The sequence below is a fragment of the Podarcis muralis genome, chromosome 13 (assembly GCF_964188315.1).
Source record: "Podarcis muralis chromosome 13, rPodMur119.hap1.1, whole genome shotgun sequence".
NCBI classification, from domain to species: Eukaryota; Metazoa; Chordata; class Lepidosauria; order Squamata; family Lacertidae; genus Podarcis; species Podarcis muralis.
In genome coordinates, this window is record NC_135667.1 from 4,761,254 (window position 1) to 4,775,081 (window position 13,828).

A 13,828-nucleotide genomic window follows, 5' to 3' on the forward strand; every position below is an offset into this window, starting at 1 on the left:
TGTGGCTTTGCGCAAGATGTTTGTTCCTCTGCTCATAAGTCATTTAACCCTGTCCATGTTCCTAGGAACTGACAGCTTCTTGGTCTCTTGACGTAGAACACAGCTTTTTCAGAGCACCAGAGGTTAATCTCCTGTTCACTCTTATCTCTAGAGTGAATTTGATAGCCAAATGTATGTCTGGTTCTCATCAATCACCATGTAATAATCTCCACCAGCAACCTGCTGACAGAAGGTGTTCAGTCCGCCAAGTTCCTCCCCCGGAAGTCCTGTGCCTCATGGACCGCTTTCAGTCGTTCTGCATTGCCCTCCTTCTTGCCTGAAAGATACCCTCAGCCGATTTCCTCCATGCTCTGGCTCTATTGGTCTTCTTGCTGTGTCAGATGACCTCCTAGCATTGGCTGTGTCCGTTCTAGGGACAGGAGGCCTGGGGAGAGCTAAGGTTGGGCAGGGTCCCCTGCCTTTCCGCAGCATGGAGCTGAGGAGCCATGAAAGAAAGGGAAGGCCCATGTCCCAGGGCTTATAGCACCTGCTTTGGTCCTAGGTTGAATCCCCGGCATCTCCAGTTAGGACTTGGAGAGATTAACTGTCCGAATCCCTGGAGAGCTGTGTAGATGATTCTGAGCTAGATGAACCAGTGGTCTGACTCAGGAAAAGGCAGCTTCCCTTGACAATAGGCAGAGCTGAAAGCAGTTTGCAAATGGGATCAGCTTCTTGCACTCACCCCTGCATACACCAGCGTTCAGTGGGTTGGAAGAAGAAGAAGAAGAAGAAGAAGAAGAAGAAGAAGAAGAAGAAGAAGAAGAGTTTGGATATCCCGCTTTATCACTACCCTAAGAAGTCTCAAAGCGGCTAACATTCTCCTTTCCCATCCTCCCCCACAACAAACACTCTGTGAGGTGAGTGGGGCTGAGAGACTTCAGAGAAGTGTGACTGGCCCAAGGTCACCCAGCAGCTGCATGTGGAGAAGTGGGGAATCGAACCCGGTTCATCAGATTACGAGTCCGCTGCTCTTAACCACTACACCACACTGGCTCGAGGACAACCCACTGGTGCATGTGGAGGAGCAGAGACGCGAACCCGGTTCCCCAGATTACGAGACTATTGCTCTTAACCACTACACCACACTGGCTCTCTGTGGAAGGCTCTCTGGAAGGTTTCGTGTACTGTTGCTCAAAAAATTGGACCCGAGGCTACAACAGTTGGAGAAAAGCAATGTGTGTTCACGCCACAGGGCCCTTCCCAAGCCATTTCCAGCTCTTCCTTTAAGCAATTTCGTACTGTCCCCACCCCCATCTGATCCCGCAGGAGGCAGTCATAGCCCCCAATCCTTTAAAAGAGGATTCAACAAGTTCATGGAGGTGCGGGCTTTCAGTGGCTCCTAGTCGCAACGGCTGTGCTCTTCGTCAGTGATGCTTCTGAACGCCAGTCGCTAGAAACCGCAAGAGGGGAGAGTAGCTCTTGTCCTGCTTGCATCTGGTTGGCCACTGTGAGGATGCTGAACTTCTTGGATCCAGCAGGCTCTTTTTATGCTCTTATTGACTGTGTCTCTTATTTCCTTCTGCAATGGCCCCCATGTTCTCCAAGCAGCCACACAGGCTGCCTAGGCTGCTCTCGCCTATCCTTCAGTGGCTGCTTCCCTGCCACTCGCCTGGACCTGTGGAGAACCAGTCTGCTCCGTGTCTGTCGAGTGGATATTGTTTGAGCTGCAGCGAGAGGAGAGCCGTGCGGGGCGGCTTAGTAAGGCCCCCTGCTTGCCCCTCACCCGGATCCCTGGGTCAGCTGATCCCTGCCTTCTCCGGCTTCCGTTCTGGCCCTGTCTGTCTCTCCTGTTCCCCGATTCTCCTGGCTGTACTTCAGAAATAATGCAACATAATCTATCATTATGATTAGGGATGTCAGGCTTAAGTGGGTGCCTGGTCCTTGACAATTAAGTCTAAGTGTTACTTGTCTGCTTCAAATTCAAATTAGTGGGGCTGGATCAATATCGTAAAAGATATAAAGACGTTTAACATGCGAGCGGCTCTGATGCAAGGCAGGCATGGCCAGGCCTGGATTAGGCACTCAAGCCGTGCTCCTGGGGCGAGGATCTCATATGTTCCCAGAGCTCTTTGATTAGATGATTTCTCCAGAACCCTCCTGCCTGCGGGGGTGGGTGGGAAGGGGCGGGGGAGAGAGAAAGACAAACAGGGGGTGACTGGCTGGCTATCTTTCAGCTTCTGTGTTCTTTCCCAATACGCTTGGACTCTGTCTTGGGAGAGGTTCTGTTGCTTTTTGTGTTTCCCCCCGGATCTGTATGGTCACTGGATACACCCTCATCCAGTTTCTGAACCCTGTATGCCCCCTACTTGTATGGGCAGCCCCTTAGGCTGGACCCCTTGCCCCTAAACATGACAAAAGTCATCTCCTCTCCTAACTATGCGACTCCTCCCACAGGCTTTCTGGGAAGGGCTGGGTACTGGACCAGACCAGCATCTTTGCCCAGGTCGATGCCTTTGTCCAGCGTTGCAAGGACCTCCTGGAGGTACGTGGGAAGCAGAAGTTCTGGTCTCAGAAACTCATTCTCTGATGTGTCCCCTGTTGCTTTCCCCATTTGGAAAGATCTGTGGGTGCACGCGGCTTTGATAACTGGGCTGGGTCTTTCGCAGGGCACACTCGGCCCTTGTGATTTGGGATCTGCCCGAACCATCAGGTCGCCTGACTGGGGATCTCCACAGGCTATAGCCTTCCCCTGGAGGGCAGAGAAATGTCCGTGTGGAGCGGTACGTTTGGGTTAGGGATTTTATGTCTGCCCAATAGGTCTGCGAGAGCCAGCAGCACTTTGCGCGCTGGGAAGACGGCAAGCAGACCCCGCTGCCCTGCTTCTTTGGCCAGCGTGGGCCCCAGATGACCAGGAGCCTGCTGGAGATCGAGGAGACCTTCAACAAGTACCTCGGCCAGCTCCGCAATGTGAAGGGAGGAATCCTGGATGTGAAGAACACCTCTTGGCATGAGGACTTCAACCGGTGAGAGATCCCCCTGGCTGCCCTTGAGCTGGGGGGGCTGGCAGGAGACAAGTCTTCCCCTGGGTCCTTCATTCAGTGTACAGAAAGAGGGAGGGAGCAGAGGGTGCTGGGAAGGCAAGCACAGCATCTTCTGAGGCAGAGCCTGCTGCTCCCAGTCAGGGCACTGCACTCTACCTTCTCTTTCCAACGTCCTCTCCCTTCTCTCTGTGAATCCTTGGGGGCATCAGCTTCCGTGCTGGCATCAAGGACCTGGAGGTGATGACCCAGAACCTGATCACCTCCGCCTTTGAGACGGTGAAGGACGTGGAGCGTGGTGTGGAGATCCAGGACATCTTCCATCACTTGTCATCGCGAGAGGTACTGCTAGCGACGGGCCCTCCGGCTGAATCTGAGGCAGGGCTGAGCTCTGTGGAGCTGGAAGGAGGAAGGGAGCATCGAGCTATCAATGGGATAAGACTATCAATGGCTACTAGCCATGGCGGCCTCCAGTGGGGGAGGTGGCACACCTCTGAACACCAGTTGTTGGCGAGCTCAAGTGGGGAGACACCTACTGAGCTCATTCCTACTTGTGGGTTTCCCTTGGGGGGCATCTGGTTGCCCCCTGTGAAAGCTGGATGCTGGACTCGTTGGGCCTCCTTTTGACTGATCCTGGCTCTTACAAGCAACTCTGAGTGTGGGCCTCTTTGCTCACAGTGGGCTTGAACATCTCTGTGGCATGAAAGTAGAGCTTGAGCAGGTATCACCTTCGACAGAGTTCAGCCTTCTGTGACCTAGCTGGTACAATAGGAGCCAACGGTTAGGCCGGTTGGCTGCTGGCTCCCAATATGACCAGCATCTCAAGAGCTTCAGGAGGACCTCGGAAGGTGGTTCATTCCAGCGGGGCGAGGGTCGGTGGCTTCTCATTGTGGAAAGGGCATCCCACCAGACCTCTTTTCTCTGTCCAGGCCATCAAGCGCACCTTCGACAAGAAGACAGTTGACATCTTCATGCTGTTCAACAGAGAGCTCTCCCTGGTCAACAAGGAGTTGAGCAAGAGGACCCCTTTCCTGCCGCCACACATGTGCCATTACTCGGGCCTGGTGCACTGGATGCGCGCTCTGCGACGGCGCATTGAGAAACCCATGAATGTAAGGCTCTTGCTCTAAGGACTGCAATAGGCCACAGTGGCCAGCAGGGCTGGTCCCCCCATTAGGCAGAGTGAAACGTCCGCCTTGGGCATCAGCTGCTGAGGAGCAGGTAGTGGACCTGGCTTTGCGTGCTGTGCAGCCTGTTCTGTTTCGTGTGAGCAGGAGTCAGCGGGACAGGAGTGGATTAGCATGCTATCTCCAGGCCCACCAGGATTTCATCAGACATGCTGGTCACTTCATTTTCCTGCTCTGCCTCGGTCAGAACTGTTTACATAGAACTGCAGGGTTGGAAGGGACCCACAGGGGCCTGCAGGAATCACAGCTTTTGCTCCCGCGGTTGTGAGTCATTCTCCTGTTCCTGTTAGGTTAGCTTTGCTCCTTTACCATTTTGCTCCTTTCCCCTGGCCAGGGTACCAGGCAAAGTTCAGACCTGGCAGAGGCTAGCCCTCCCCCTGATCCTGGCTCTTGGCTTTGTTGGGTGGAGCCAGGGCATACGGTATCCGCAGGATATCCACCTTGGTATTCTGTCCTGCACTAGTGAAACAATGCTCAGTGATTTAGAGACTGTCCTGTCCTACAGTAATGCACGTCTCCTTCACATTAGTCTTGTTTTGCTTGGGCAGAGGGTGGGAAGGTATTCCTCTCCAGCCCTTCTAAGATTATTTTTTGGCGGGGGCAGCTATCTGCAGGTCAGCAAAACAACGGGCCCTTGGCATGGTCGCGGCGGCTGTTCTTTATTCATCAAGCAACCTCATCAATTTTTTTTTGTCTATTTCTCAGCTATTTACCTCAATAACATCCTCCGTCTCTGAGTTCCATCTGACAGGTTTAATTATACGTTGGGTAGAAACAAAACGGCTTTTCCACCATCAATCAAACCTCCCCCCACCCGGCTCTTCGCTCTGTGCACACTTGAAAATTGAAATTGCCAAAATCCGCGTTAGGATGTAAAGGAAAGCTGCCGGTAGATCAGCTCCCTTCTGAACCTCCCTGTCCAAAACCGGCTTCTCCCCTGCCAGGAGCCTTCCCTTTATGTTGATATTAGCTGGCAAACGCCTGGACCCCGGCGCTCCCCTGCCCTGCTTCTGATGTTTGTTGTGTAATGGCGAGGTGTGCCAGTCCCTGAACGCTGCTCTTGGCAGGCAGAGGAAACAGGCACTTTCATATTCTCTCTCTCTCTCTCTCTCTCTCTCTCTCTCTCTCTCTCTCTCTTTCTCAGCGTTTCTCAGGCCCAGGGTGTGTGGGATGCAAACGGTTTTGCTATGCTGTGTGGCAAGAAGCCTGCGGACGGCCAGGGCTCAAGGCTTCCCACTGGGATTGCCTGATTTCTCAAGTGCTGCGGGCCAAGTTGCAAGCTGAGATGGGGGTCATCAGGCAACTGGGCACGAAGACAAAGGCACACGGGCGGGGGCGTTTGTGGCCTGGGTGGGAGGGAAGAAGCCCAGCGGGACGGGTGAATAACCAATAAGTCTGGCGGCAGAATACGGGAGGTCTAGCAAGGCTGGGAAGCAGAGTTTGCTTTGGGAGCCCTTACTGATTTCTGTCTCTCTTTCTCTTTCCGTTCTAGAGCAGCTCTCCCCAGCCAGCTGCCCTCCAGATGTTTTGGACCACAACCCCTGTTAACCCCAAGCCAACACAGGTTGTGTGATGGAAGCTGTAGTCCAAAACATCTGGAGGGCTCCAGGCTGGAGAAGGCTGTCTAGAAACCTGCTGAGGTCAGGCAAGGAAAAAGTGAAGCCACCTCTGGGGCTGCGATCTCCTGGGTGACGCGGATGCCATTAGGCAGTGGAATGCACATGCCCACCCACCCAGTCCGTTGCCCTCGCTCCCACTCCACCCTCCATGTGGCCCGCAGCTGGCAACCCACGCTACGTCACTGTTGTCACTGAACACATCAACTCAAAACCTGATTTGCACCCCACAAAGGCTCGGGTTTCTTGCAGTCTTCTTTTCACAAAGTAAGTTTCCAGCCCTCCTGACTGGGTGCTGCAGAATTAGAACTCAGGACTGTGGGTGTGGAAGCAGATACTTCAAGCAACTGGGCCAGTCTGGAAGCTGAGCTCCTGCTCAACTCAGCCCACCTTCCCCTGCCATTTTGCAGGAAATCCTTGGCCCTGATAGGCTCTTGAATTGATTGATTGATTGATTGGACTTGCAGGGCTGCATTCAACTAACTTTTGCTCAGGGTAGACCCACTGAAATTAATGGTCCATAGTTAGCCATGACCACTAATTTCAGTGGGCCTGCTCTGAGTAAAAACCAGTTGAATATAACCCATGATCCACTTTTTGAGAAAAGGTATCACAAAGCAGTTTACAATATATAAAACAGGATTTTAAAAACCTGTACAGGATACCACACAAAGCATACAAAATGTCCATTTCATGACTGTGCCAACACCTATAACAATGAACTCCTCCAGACCCCAATATACCAGCCCTGATTTACCAATATACCAGCCCTGATCTGTTATTATTAAATTTATTACCAGCAGATCCCAGGACAGGTTACAACAATTTACAATTCAGAATTAGAAAACAGTCACCGGAGTAGGAATTCGTAGTCTCCAACCGCCCTGAAAATTCCAGGACTGTCATGAAAGCCCATAACCCAAATTATCAAGGGGCTTTCCCTTCTGTAGGGACACATGTGGCGCTGTGGGTTAAACCACAGAGCCTAGGACTTGCCGATCAGAAGGTCGGCGGTTTGAATCCCTGCGACGGGGTGAGCTCTCGTTGCTCAGTCCCTGCTCCTGCCAACCTAGCAGTTCGAAAGCACGTCAAAGTAGATAAATAGGTACCGCTCTGGCGGGAAGGTAAACGGCGTTTCCGTGCGCTGCTCTGGTTTGCCAGAAGCGGCTTAGTCATGCTGGCCACATGACCCGGAAGCTGTACACCGGCTCCCTCGGCCAATAAAGCGAGATGAGCGCCACAACCCCAGAGTCGTCCGTGACTGGACCTAATGGTCAGGAGTCCCTTTACCTTTACCTTCTGTACAGTGTTTCAGTGTGTTACTGAAAGTTCAGAGGAAGCCTGCTGAATCTCAGAAGGGATGAAGTTTCGCTGCTGCGGGGCCGCTGTTGAGAAGGCCCTATTATGGGTTTCCACCGGCCTCATTGTGTCCACTTGTGGTTGTCCAGAAAACCCCTATACCCCTTTCCTGTTCTGATCTTGAACTTCCTCTGTGCTGCACTTTTTTTCGACCTCCACTGCTGCTACTGGAATTTACCAGTCACTTGCGCCCGGGGAATACTTTCCTGGCTATGTACATTCAAAGGAAAAAGCAAAGTTCAGAAACGAGGGGTTTGGAACATGCCTTTTGGTAGACGGTGTCCCGGGGGAAGAACGATACGTGCGTCAGCACATATGTTTTGGATCTGATTCCGTCTGATCCCGCAGCTCCCCTTGCAGTATTGTTTAGCATGGGATTTCCCAGCTGCTGACAGGTAGGGATCTGTTCACACATGACTGGATCGCAGCTGCTGCTTTTGCGGCGAGGCTTGCCAAGTCTGGACAGAACGTTCTAGCTCAGAGAATGGGCCGCCTTTGATACAGGAGCCCCGTTGTCCTTGGGTAGGGAGATGAGGGCAGTCTTGGGGTCACCTTGTTTCAAGGAAGTATGGGGAGAAGAAGACACATTATTCCGCAACAGGTTTTGTTCCTGCCAGGAGTGCCAATGTGGGTGCTCAGACCTGTGGGTGCCATGCAGCACGCGTGGCCCTGGCACTGAAATTTGTGGGTGCCCGGGCACTCAGGGCCCTAGGGAGTTGGCACTTATGGTTACCGTATTTATGCCAGGGGAGTAAGTAACTTTGGGGAACAGCTCAGTAGGGCATGGATTGAAACTCCCCCCCATGCTGCGATCCTTTGGGGTCTGTTGCATGCGGGGAAAGCATTCAATACTCGCCACTTTGCTGCACTCCTAACCCCTGCTCTGATGCATTTTAGGAGTGGGGAGAAAGAAAAAAACGGATATAAAGCCAATGCTATTAGGGAAGGCTTAAAGTGATAGAGTTGATTCCTAGAGAACTGAGGCTATAGAGAAGGAAATGGCTACGGCAATCTATACAGCCAGAATAACAACACAGTAGGTCATCAACACCTGGGGAAATTGTGCAGCTGAGTTTAAAAAAATAAGTTGGATTTTATTAGCACTGAGCAGGGGAAAGGCAAGAGGGGGATTTTTGTTCGCAGTGCTGTGCAAGTGCCCTTTGAGTGAACAAAGTGTGGCTGTTCCCCAGTCAGTGTCCAGTTTGGAAGCAGGCCAAGCCGTCCCTTCTCTGCTGGGTCCTTCTTGAAGGCCATCGGCGTTAACACCCTGGCCCACGGCATCGTTTCCTGAGCGTTGGCTGGGAGACCATCACGCTGGGGGAACCAACAAGTGGTGCCTGATTCAGCTTTGCTAATGACAAAAGCTTCTTAAAAGCTTTTTATATTTTTTATTTTGGCACTAATAATTGGCCCAATTTTTCTAGGTGACATATGTTGTTTTCTTTAGTACACCCACCGGAAAGAGTTTAATGGGCAACCAGGATTTTATTTTCCCGTTTCGTTTGTGCCCACCGTTGACCCAAGTAGCGAACTAATGTTCTAGCTGAGCTCAAGACTGGGGGATGGATCCTGGGGGAGGAAGGAAAGAGGGGGGGGCGGGCGTGAAAAGCAGGTGAGCCTCAAAATCATCAGCTGCTCCGCTAGCATTCCTTCCTTCCGACTTGCAAAGACTAGGGCGTGTGCTGTGATAATTAAGTTAATATTGCCCCTTTCCCAGTTAGGCATAGTCACATACACTCTTCCAGTGCAAGAGGGGAGCCTGACTACAGGTAGAGAACCAGGACGCTGTGTTTTACTATGATGGGAAATGGTGATTGCCAACTTACCGTATTTCTGTGCTTAGGAGAACATCGATCTGCCGGAACATTTTAAGTGAACAGGAGAGGCAGAGCATCAGTCCCTGATGGCCTCTTGGGTGATGGAAAAGACCCTGTGCCCCAGATGCTTCTTCGCATAGTGGGCACAGTTAAACTGTGGAACTCCCTGCCACAGGAGGCAGCGACGGCCACGAGCTAGAATGGCTTTAAAAGGGGGTTAGACAAATTCATGGAGCATAAGGCTCTTGGTGACTACTAGCCAGGGTGGCTATGTCCTGTCTTTGCTGTCGGAGGCAATATACCTCTGAATGCCAGTCAGTTGCTGGGGATTAATAATAATAATAATAATTTTTTATTTATATCCTGCCCTCCCCAGCCGAGGCCAGGCTCAGGGTGGCTAACAACAATAAAATAATACAACATACTAAAATCATTTCATTAAAAAATTACTTCAAATCAAATTGATGGCAACCATTGGGCTAGAGTTCTGTGAAGATTGCCAAAGGAGGGAGTCAGGCTGTGCCTTGGCCAAAGGCTTGGCGGAACAGCTTTGTCTTGCAGGCCCTGCGGAAAGATGTCAAGTCCCGCAGGGCCCTAGTCACTTGTGACAGAGCGTTCCACCAGATCGGAGCCACAGCCGAAAAAGCCCTGGCTCTGGTTGAGGCCAGCCTAAAACTCCCTGTGGCCCGGGACCTCCAAGATGTTTTTGTTTGAAGATCGTAAGTTCCTCTGTGGGACATACCAGGAGAGGCGGTCCTGTAGGTACGAGGGATTACATGTAGGGAGAGTGCTGTTGTGTTCTGGTCCCGCTTGCCAGTTTCCTACAGACACATTTTGGGCCCCCATGAGAACAGGATGCTAGACTAGGATGTTGGCCTGATTCAATTGGGTTCTTCTTACGTTGGAGAGCCACTCCTGCTCAGAATGGATGGGCAAATCTCTGGGCCTGCATCTTCAGCGTGTGAGAAGTTTAGCTGTCCCTCACCCTGCACACGGGTGGCGCTGTGGGTTAAACCACAGAGCCTAGGACTTGCTGATCAGAACGTCGGCGGTTCGAATCCCCGCGATGGGGTGAGCTCCCATTGCTTGGTCCCTGCTCCTGCCAACCTAGCAGTTCGAAAGCACGTCAAAGTGCAAGTAGATAAATAGGTACCACTCCAGCGGGAAGGTAAACAGCATTTCTGTGTGCTGCTCTGGTTCGCCAGAAGCAGCTTAGTCATGCTGGCCACATGACCCGGAAGCTGTACGCCGGCTCCCTCGGCCAGTAAAGCAAGATGAGCACCGCAACCCCAGAGTCGGCCACGACTGGACCTAATGGTCAGGGGTCCCTTTACTTTTACTTTAACCCTGCACACCTGGCTGGCCATCTTTGCAAGGACAAGCGGTGTGTCTGTTGCCTCCCGGGAGCTGCCTTGCGTGGCTCCTGAGCAGGGCCCTCTCCTCTCCTCCCTGGCAGTGCCTCACCAAGGCCCACTTCATCCCCCACATTGGGACCGGAGAAGAGAGCTTCCAGACCTACCAGCTGCTCATCCAGGCCATGGACGAGATTGAGCGGAAGACCTTCCACGAATGGACCCAGACCCTGGACAAGGACAGCCTGAAGCGCCTGGACACCCCTCTCCTCATTTTGAGCACGGAGAAATCCGGGATGCTAGACATCAATTTTGACAAGTGAGCCAGCTGATTGGTGGGGGGGACGGACGGACGGACCTTGCACCGTGGAGCCTGGGCATGTCCTGGGAGGCCGGACACCCCTCCCACCCCCTTGTGCCTCTGTCCCTTCTCTTTCCAGGCATTTGCTGAAATTATTTGTGGAAATCCACTACTGGGAAAGGGTGCTCTTTGAGATCCCCCACTACGTGGTCGAGGTTTACGAGAGGAAGGAGGACCTGCGCAACCTGAGGGAGAACCTGCTGCTGGTGGCACGGGACTATAACAGGTACGCTGGCCATTTTGGGAGGGCGATTGCTAGCTTCCGCCCTCGCCATTCGCAGATGATTTAGCTGCGATTCCTGCATTTTGGGGGGGTTGGACTAAATGACCCCTTGCTGCCCCTTCCAGTTCTACAGTTCTGTGGAGTAGAACAGGTGATTTTCACAAACGCTGGTGCCTCTCGCCTTACAGCCAGCCAAGGCTAATTTGTCCTCCCTGCCTGCTGCAATCAGTGGCCTGGGCTATGCCACTTAGGACAGAAGGCAGCTGCTTTTTTGAGTCTCTGGTTAACACGCGCCTGGATGGCAGTTAACAACCAGAGGCACCTTTTAGCCGCTCCTCCCACGCCCATCTGAATGCCCCCCCCCATTGCTTTGGAAAGGATTTGAATGTTATGATTTGTAAAGGGTCTGGCACTGTGCAAAGATGGCGGCGTTCCTTTGTTTCGTGGAAATGTTTCCAGGTGTCTGGATTGCAGGGCGGGGGAGAAGGGGCTCTAGGCCCTAGAAGCTTTGACCTCAAAGGCCAGGGCTGAGCCTGTGGTCCATTCATAGCACCTCCTCTTGTCTCACTAAAGGAATCCTCCTTCAGTGGAGGATGGCATCCGTATACAGTGGTACATCGGGTTACATACGCTTCAGGTTACATACGCTTCAGGTTACAGACTCCACTAACCCAGAAATAGTGCGTCAGGTTAAGAACTTTGTTTCAGGATGAGAACAGAAATCGCGCGGCAGCAGCGGGAGGCCCCATTAGCTAAAGTGGTGCTTCAGGTTAAGAACAGTTTCAGGTTAAGAACAGACCTCTGGAACGAATTAAGTACTTAACCTGAGGTACCACTGTATGTGTTTTAGATTCCACTTGATTTTGTAGACAGGGCTATGCAAAACAGACTTGGGGGCTTCATCCTCATGGAAAAATCCCCCCCCCCCCAGTTCATGCTCCCTCTGAAACCCTCAGTCTGCAACAGCGGCCTGGCTGGACCATTCTCTTTAGGGAGGAACGGGGCTAAAACAAACACGAGGCACACAGAAAAGTCATTTGGGAGGCCTGGGGCGAGCTCTCCCACCTGGGCAATGGAAAACTGCCTGTTCTTCCTGCTTCTGTTTCCTGGGAGAGAGGACATCCCACCGTCCTTCTCCTCCTTGCCTAGCTAGTGATGGTCCAAGGGATGCTGTGTTGGCAACGTACAGAAGCAATGCCTGCAGCCCCCCACCCCGAACCCAAGTGTTGCTACTGTCGCCTCTCCTGCCGCAGGAGGGTTCAGTTCCTCCCGCCACCCCAACTCCCACATGCTCTGATGGGTGGTTGGCGGGGGGGGGGGTTGATCAGGAGGTTCCTGCGGCATCAGCCTCGCTTCCATATTATGGCGTCGCCGCGTTCATAAGGCGATCAGAAGAGCGGTTTGCTTCCTGACTAAGATTTCCGAAGGTGTGGTGGGCAAGGAGGGGGCTTTCTCTCCCTCCCCCCTCTGCTTTGCCACAGTCTCCTTTTTGAAGTGTGACACGGAGGCGTTTCTCTGCAGAGAAAGTGTTGTTCGAAACGAGCTTTGTCTTGGCAGCTGTATTTTTATCATGACACAAGTGTAAGCATTTCTTTTGTGCTAGCTTTTTTTCCACTTGGGAATTAATTGGAGACCAAGCTGGTGCGGCGGGAGAGAAATGGGCAGCATTCAATCCCTCTTCTTTCTCATCAAACTCTCCCGGTTAGCTCAGGGAAGGCTGCCTGAGACCATCCTGTGCGCTGGGCTTTTATTTGGATCAGCATTCAGACGCAAGAGGCTTTTAAGATACACACAGGGGAGAATCGCGCCCGCGAATCCCCCAGGTTAATTAGTCTGGGATAAAGACCCCCTCCTCATTCTCTATTAACAATCACCAATGCAGACAAGAATAAATGACAGTTTGCCCTAAATAGGGACTGAAACTGTGCATGCCATTCTACTTAGCGAAGACTATGAGTAAAAGGTAAAGGAAAGGTTTAGATTGCCAGTTCACATTACGTAGCGATGGCCACCAGGTCAGACAGTTTTAAAAAGGAATTAGATGAATTCAAGGAGCAGTCAAAGCGCTGTTAGGCGTGATGGCTATGTGGAACACCCATGTTCAAGGGCAGTCTATATCTGAATAACATTGGTTCTGAGGAGCAGCAGTTGGGAAGGTCTGTTGTCTTCATGCTCCTGCTTGTGGGTTGGCTGTACTGGGAAATGGGGAGCTGGACTAGGGGGTCCATTGGTCTGATCCAGCAGCCGGGCTCTCTGACAGCATTCTTTTTTGATATATATATAAAATATTTTTTATTAATTTTTAGCATACGAAATTTTTTAAGACATACCACACACATTATTATACATATGTCCTTGTTTGGATTTCCTTCAGCATCTCTGATAGCCTTCCGTCTTGATTATTTCTCCTGCAATTCTTAACTTAATATTGCCTTTACATTTTCTAGCAAATCATTTCTCCCTTTCCATTTTTACAATACAGTGGTGCCCCGCAAGACGAATGCCTCGCAAGACAAAAAACCCGCTAGACGAAAGGGTTTTCCGTTTTTCGATGCGCTTCGCAAGACGATTTTCCCTATGGGCTTGCTTCACAAGATGGAAACGTCTTGCGATTTTTTTCGCCCCCCCCCTTTTCTAAGCCGCTAAGCCGCTAAGCCTTTGATAGCCGCTAAGCCGCTAAACCGCTAATAGCGCTAATCCGCTAAGGCGCTAATAGGGTTGCTTCGCAAGACGAAAAAAACGCTAGACGAAGAGACTCGCGGAACGGATTATTTTCGTCTTGCGAGGCACCACTGTATTTCTTAAATTACTCCTCACAGAACTTCTTGTAGTCCTACAAACGTAATCTCATCATCACAAATACTTTTCAGATACTCAGTAAATTTACTCCAGTCTT

General features: G+C 51.7%; 1 protein-coding gene across 3 annotated transcripts in view; it reads left to right on the forward strand.

Annotated features, from left to right (window-relative positions):
- Positions 1-13,828, forward strand: part of DNAH2 (dynein axonemal heavy chain 2) — a 142,709-nt gene that overhangs the window by 35,655 nt on the left and 93,226 nt on the right. For all 3 annotated transcript variants that reach the window (XM_028701690.2, XM_028701687.2, XM_028701689.2), the window contains exons 10-15: positions 2,434-2,521; positions 2,797-3,002; positions 3,230-3,359; positions 3,947-4,129; positions 10,453-10,667; positions 10,789-10,935. In XM_028701690.2, coding sequence (XP_028557523.2) covers positions 2,434-2,521; positions 2,797-3,002; positions 3,230-3,359; positions 3,947-4,129; positions 10,453-10,667; positions 10,789-10,935 — 969 coding nt within the window. The remainder of the gene's footprint in view (positions 1-2,433; positions 2,522-2,796; positions 3,003-3,229; positions 3,360-3,946; positions 4,130-10,452; positions 10,668-10,788; positions 10,936-13,828) is intronic.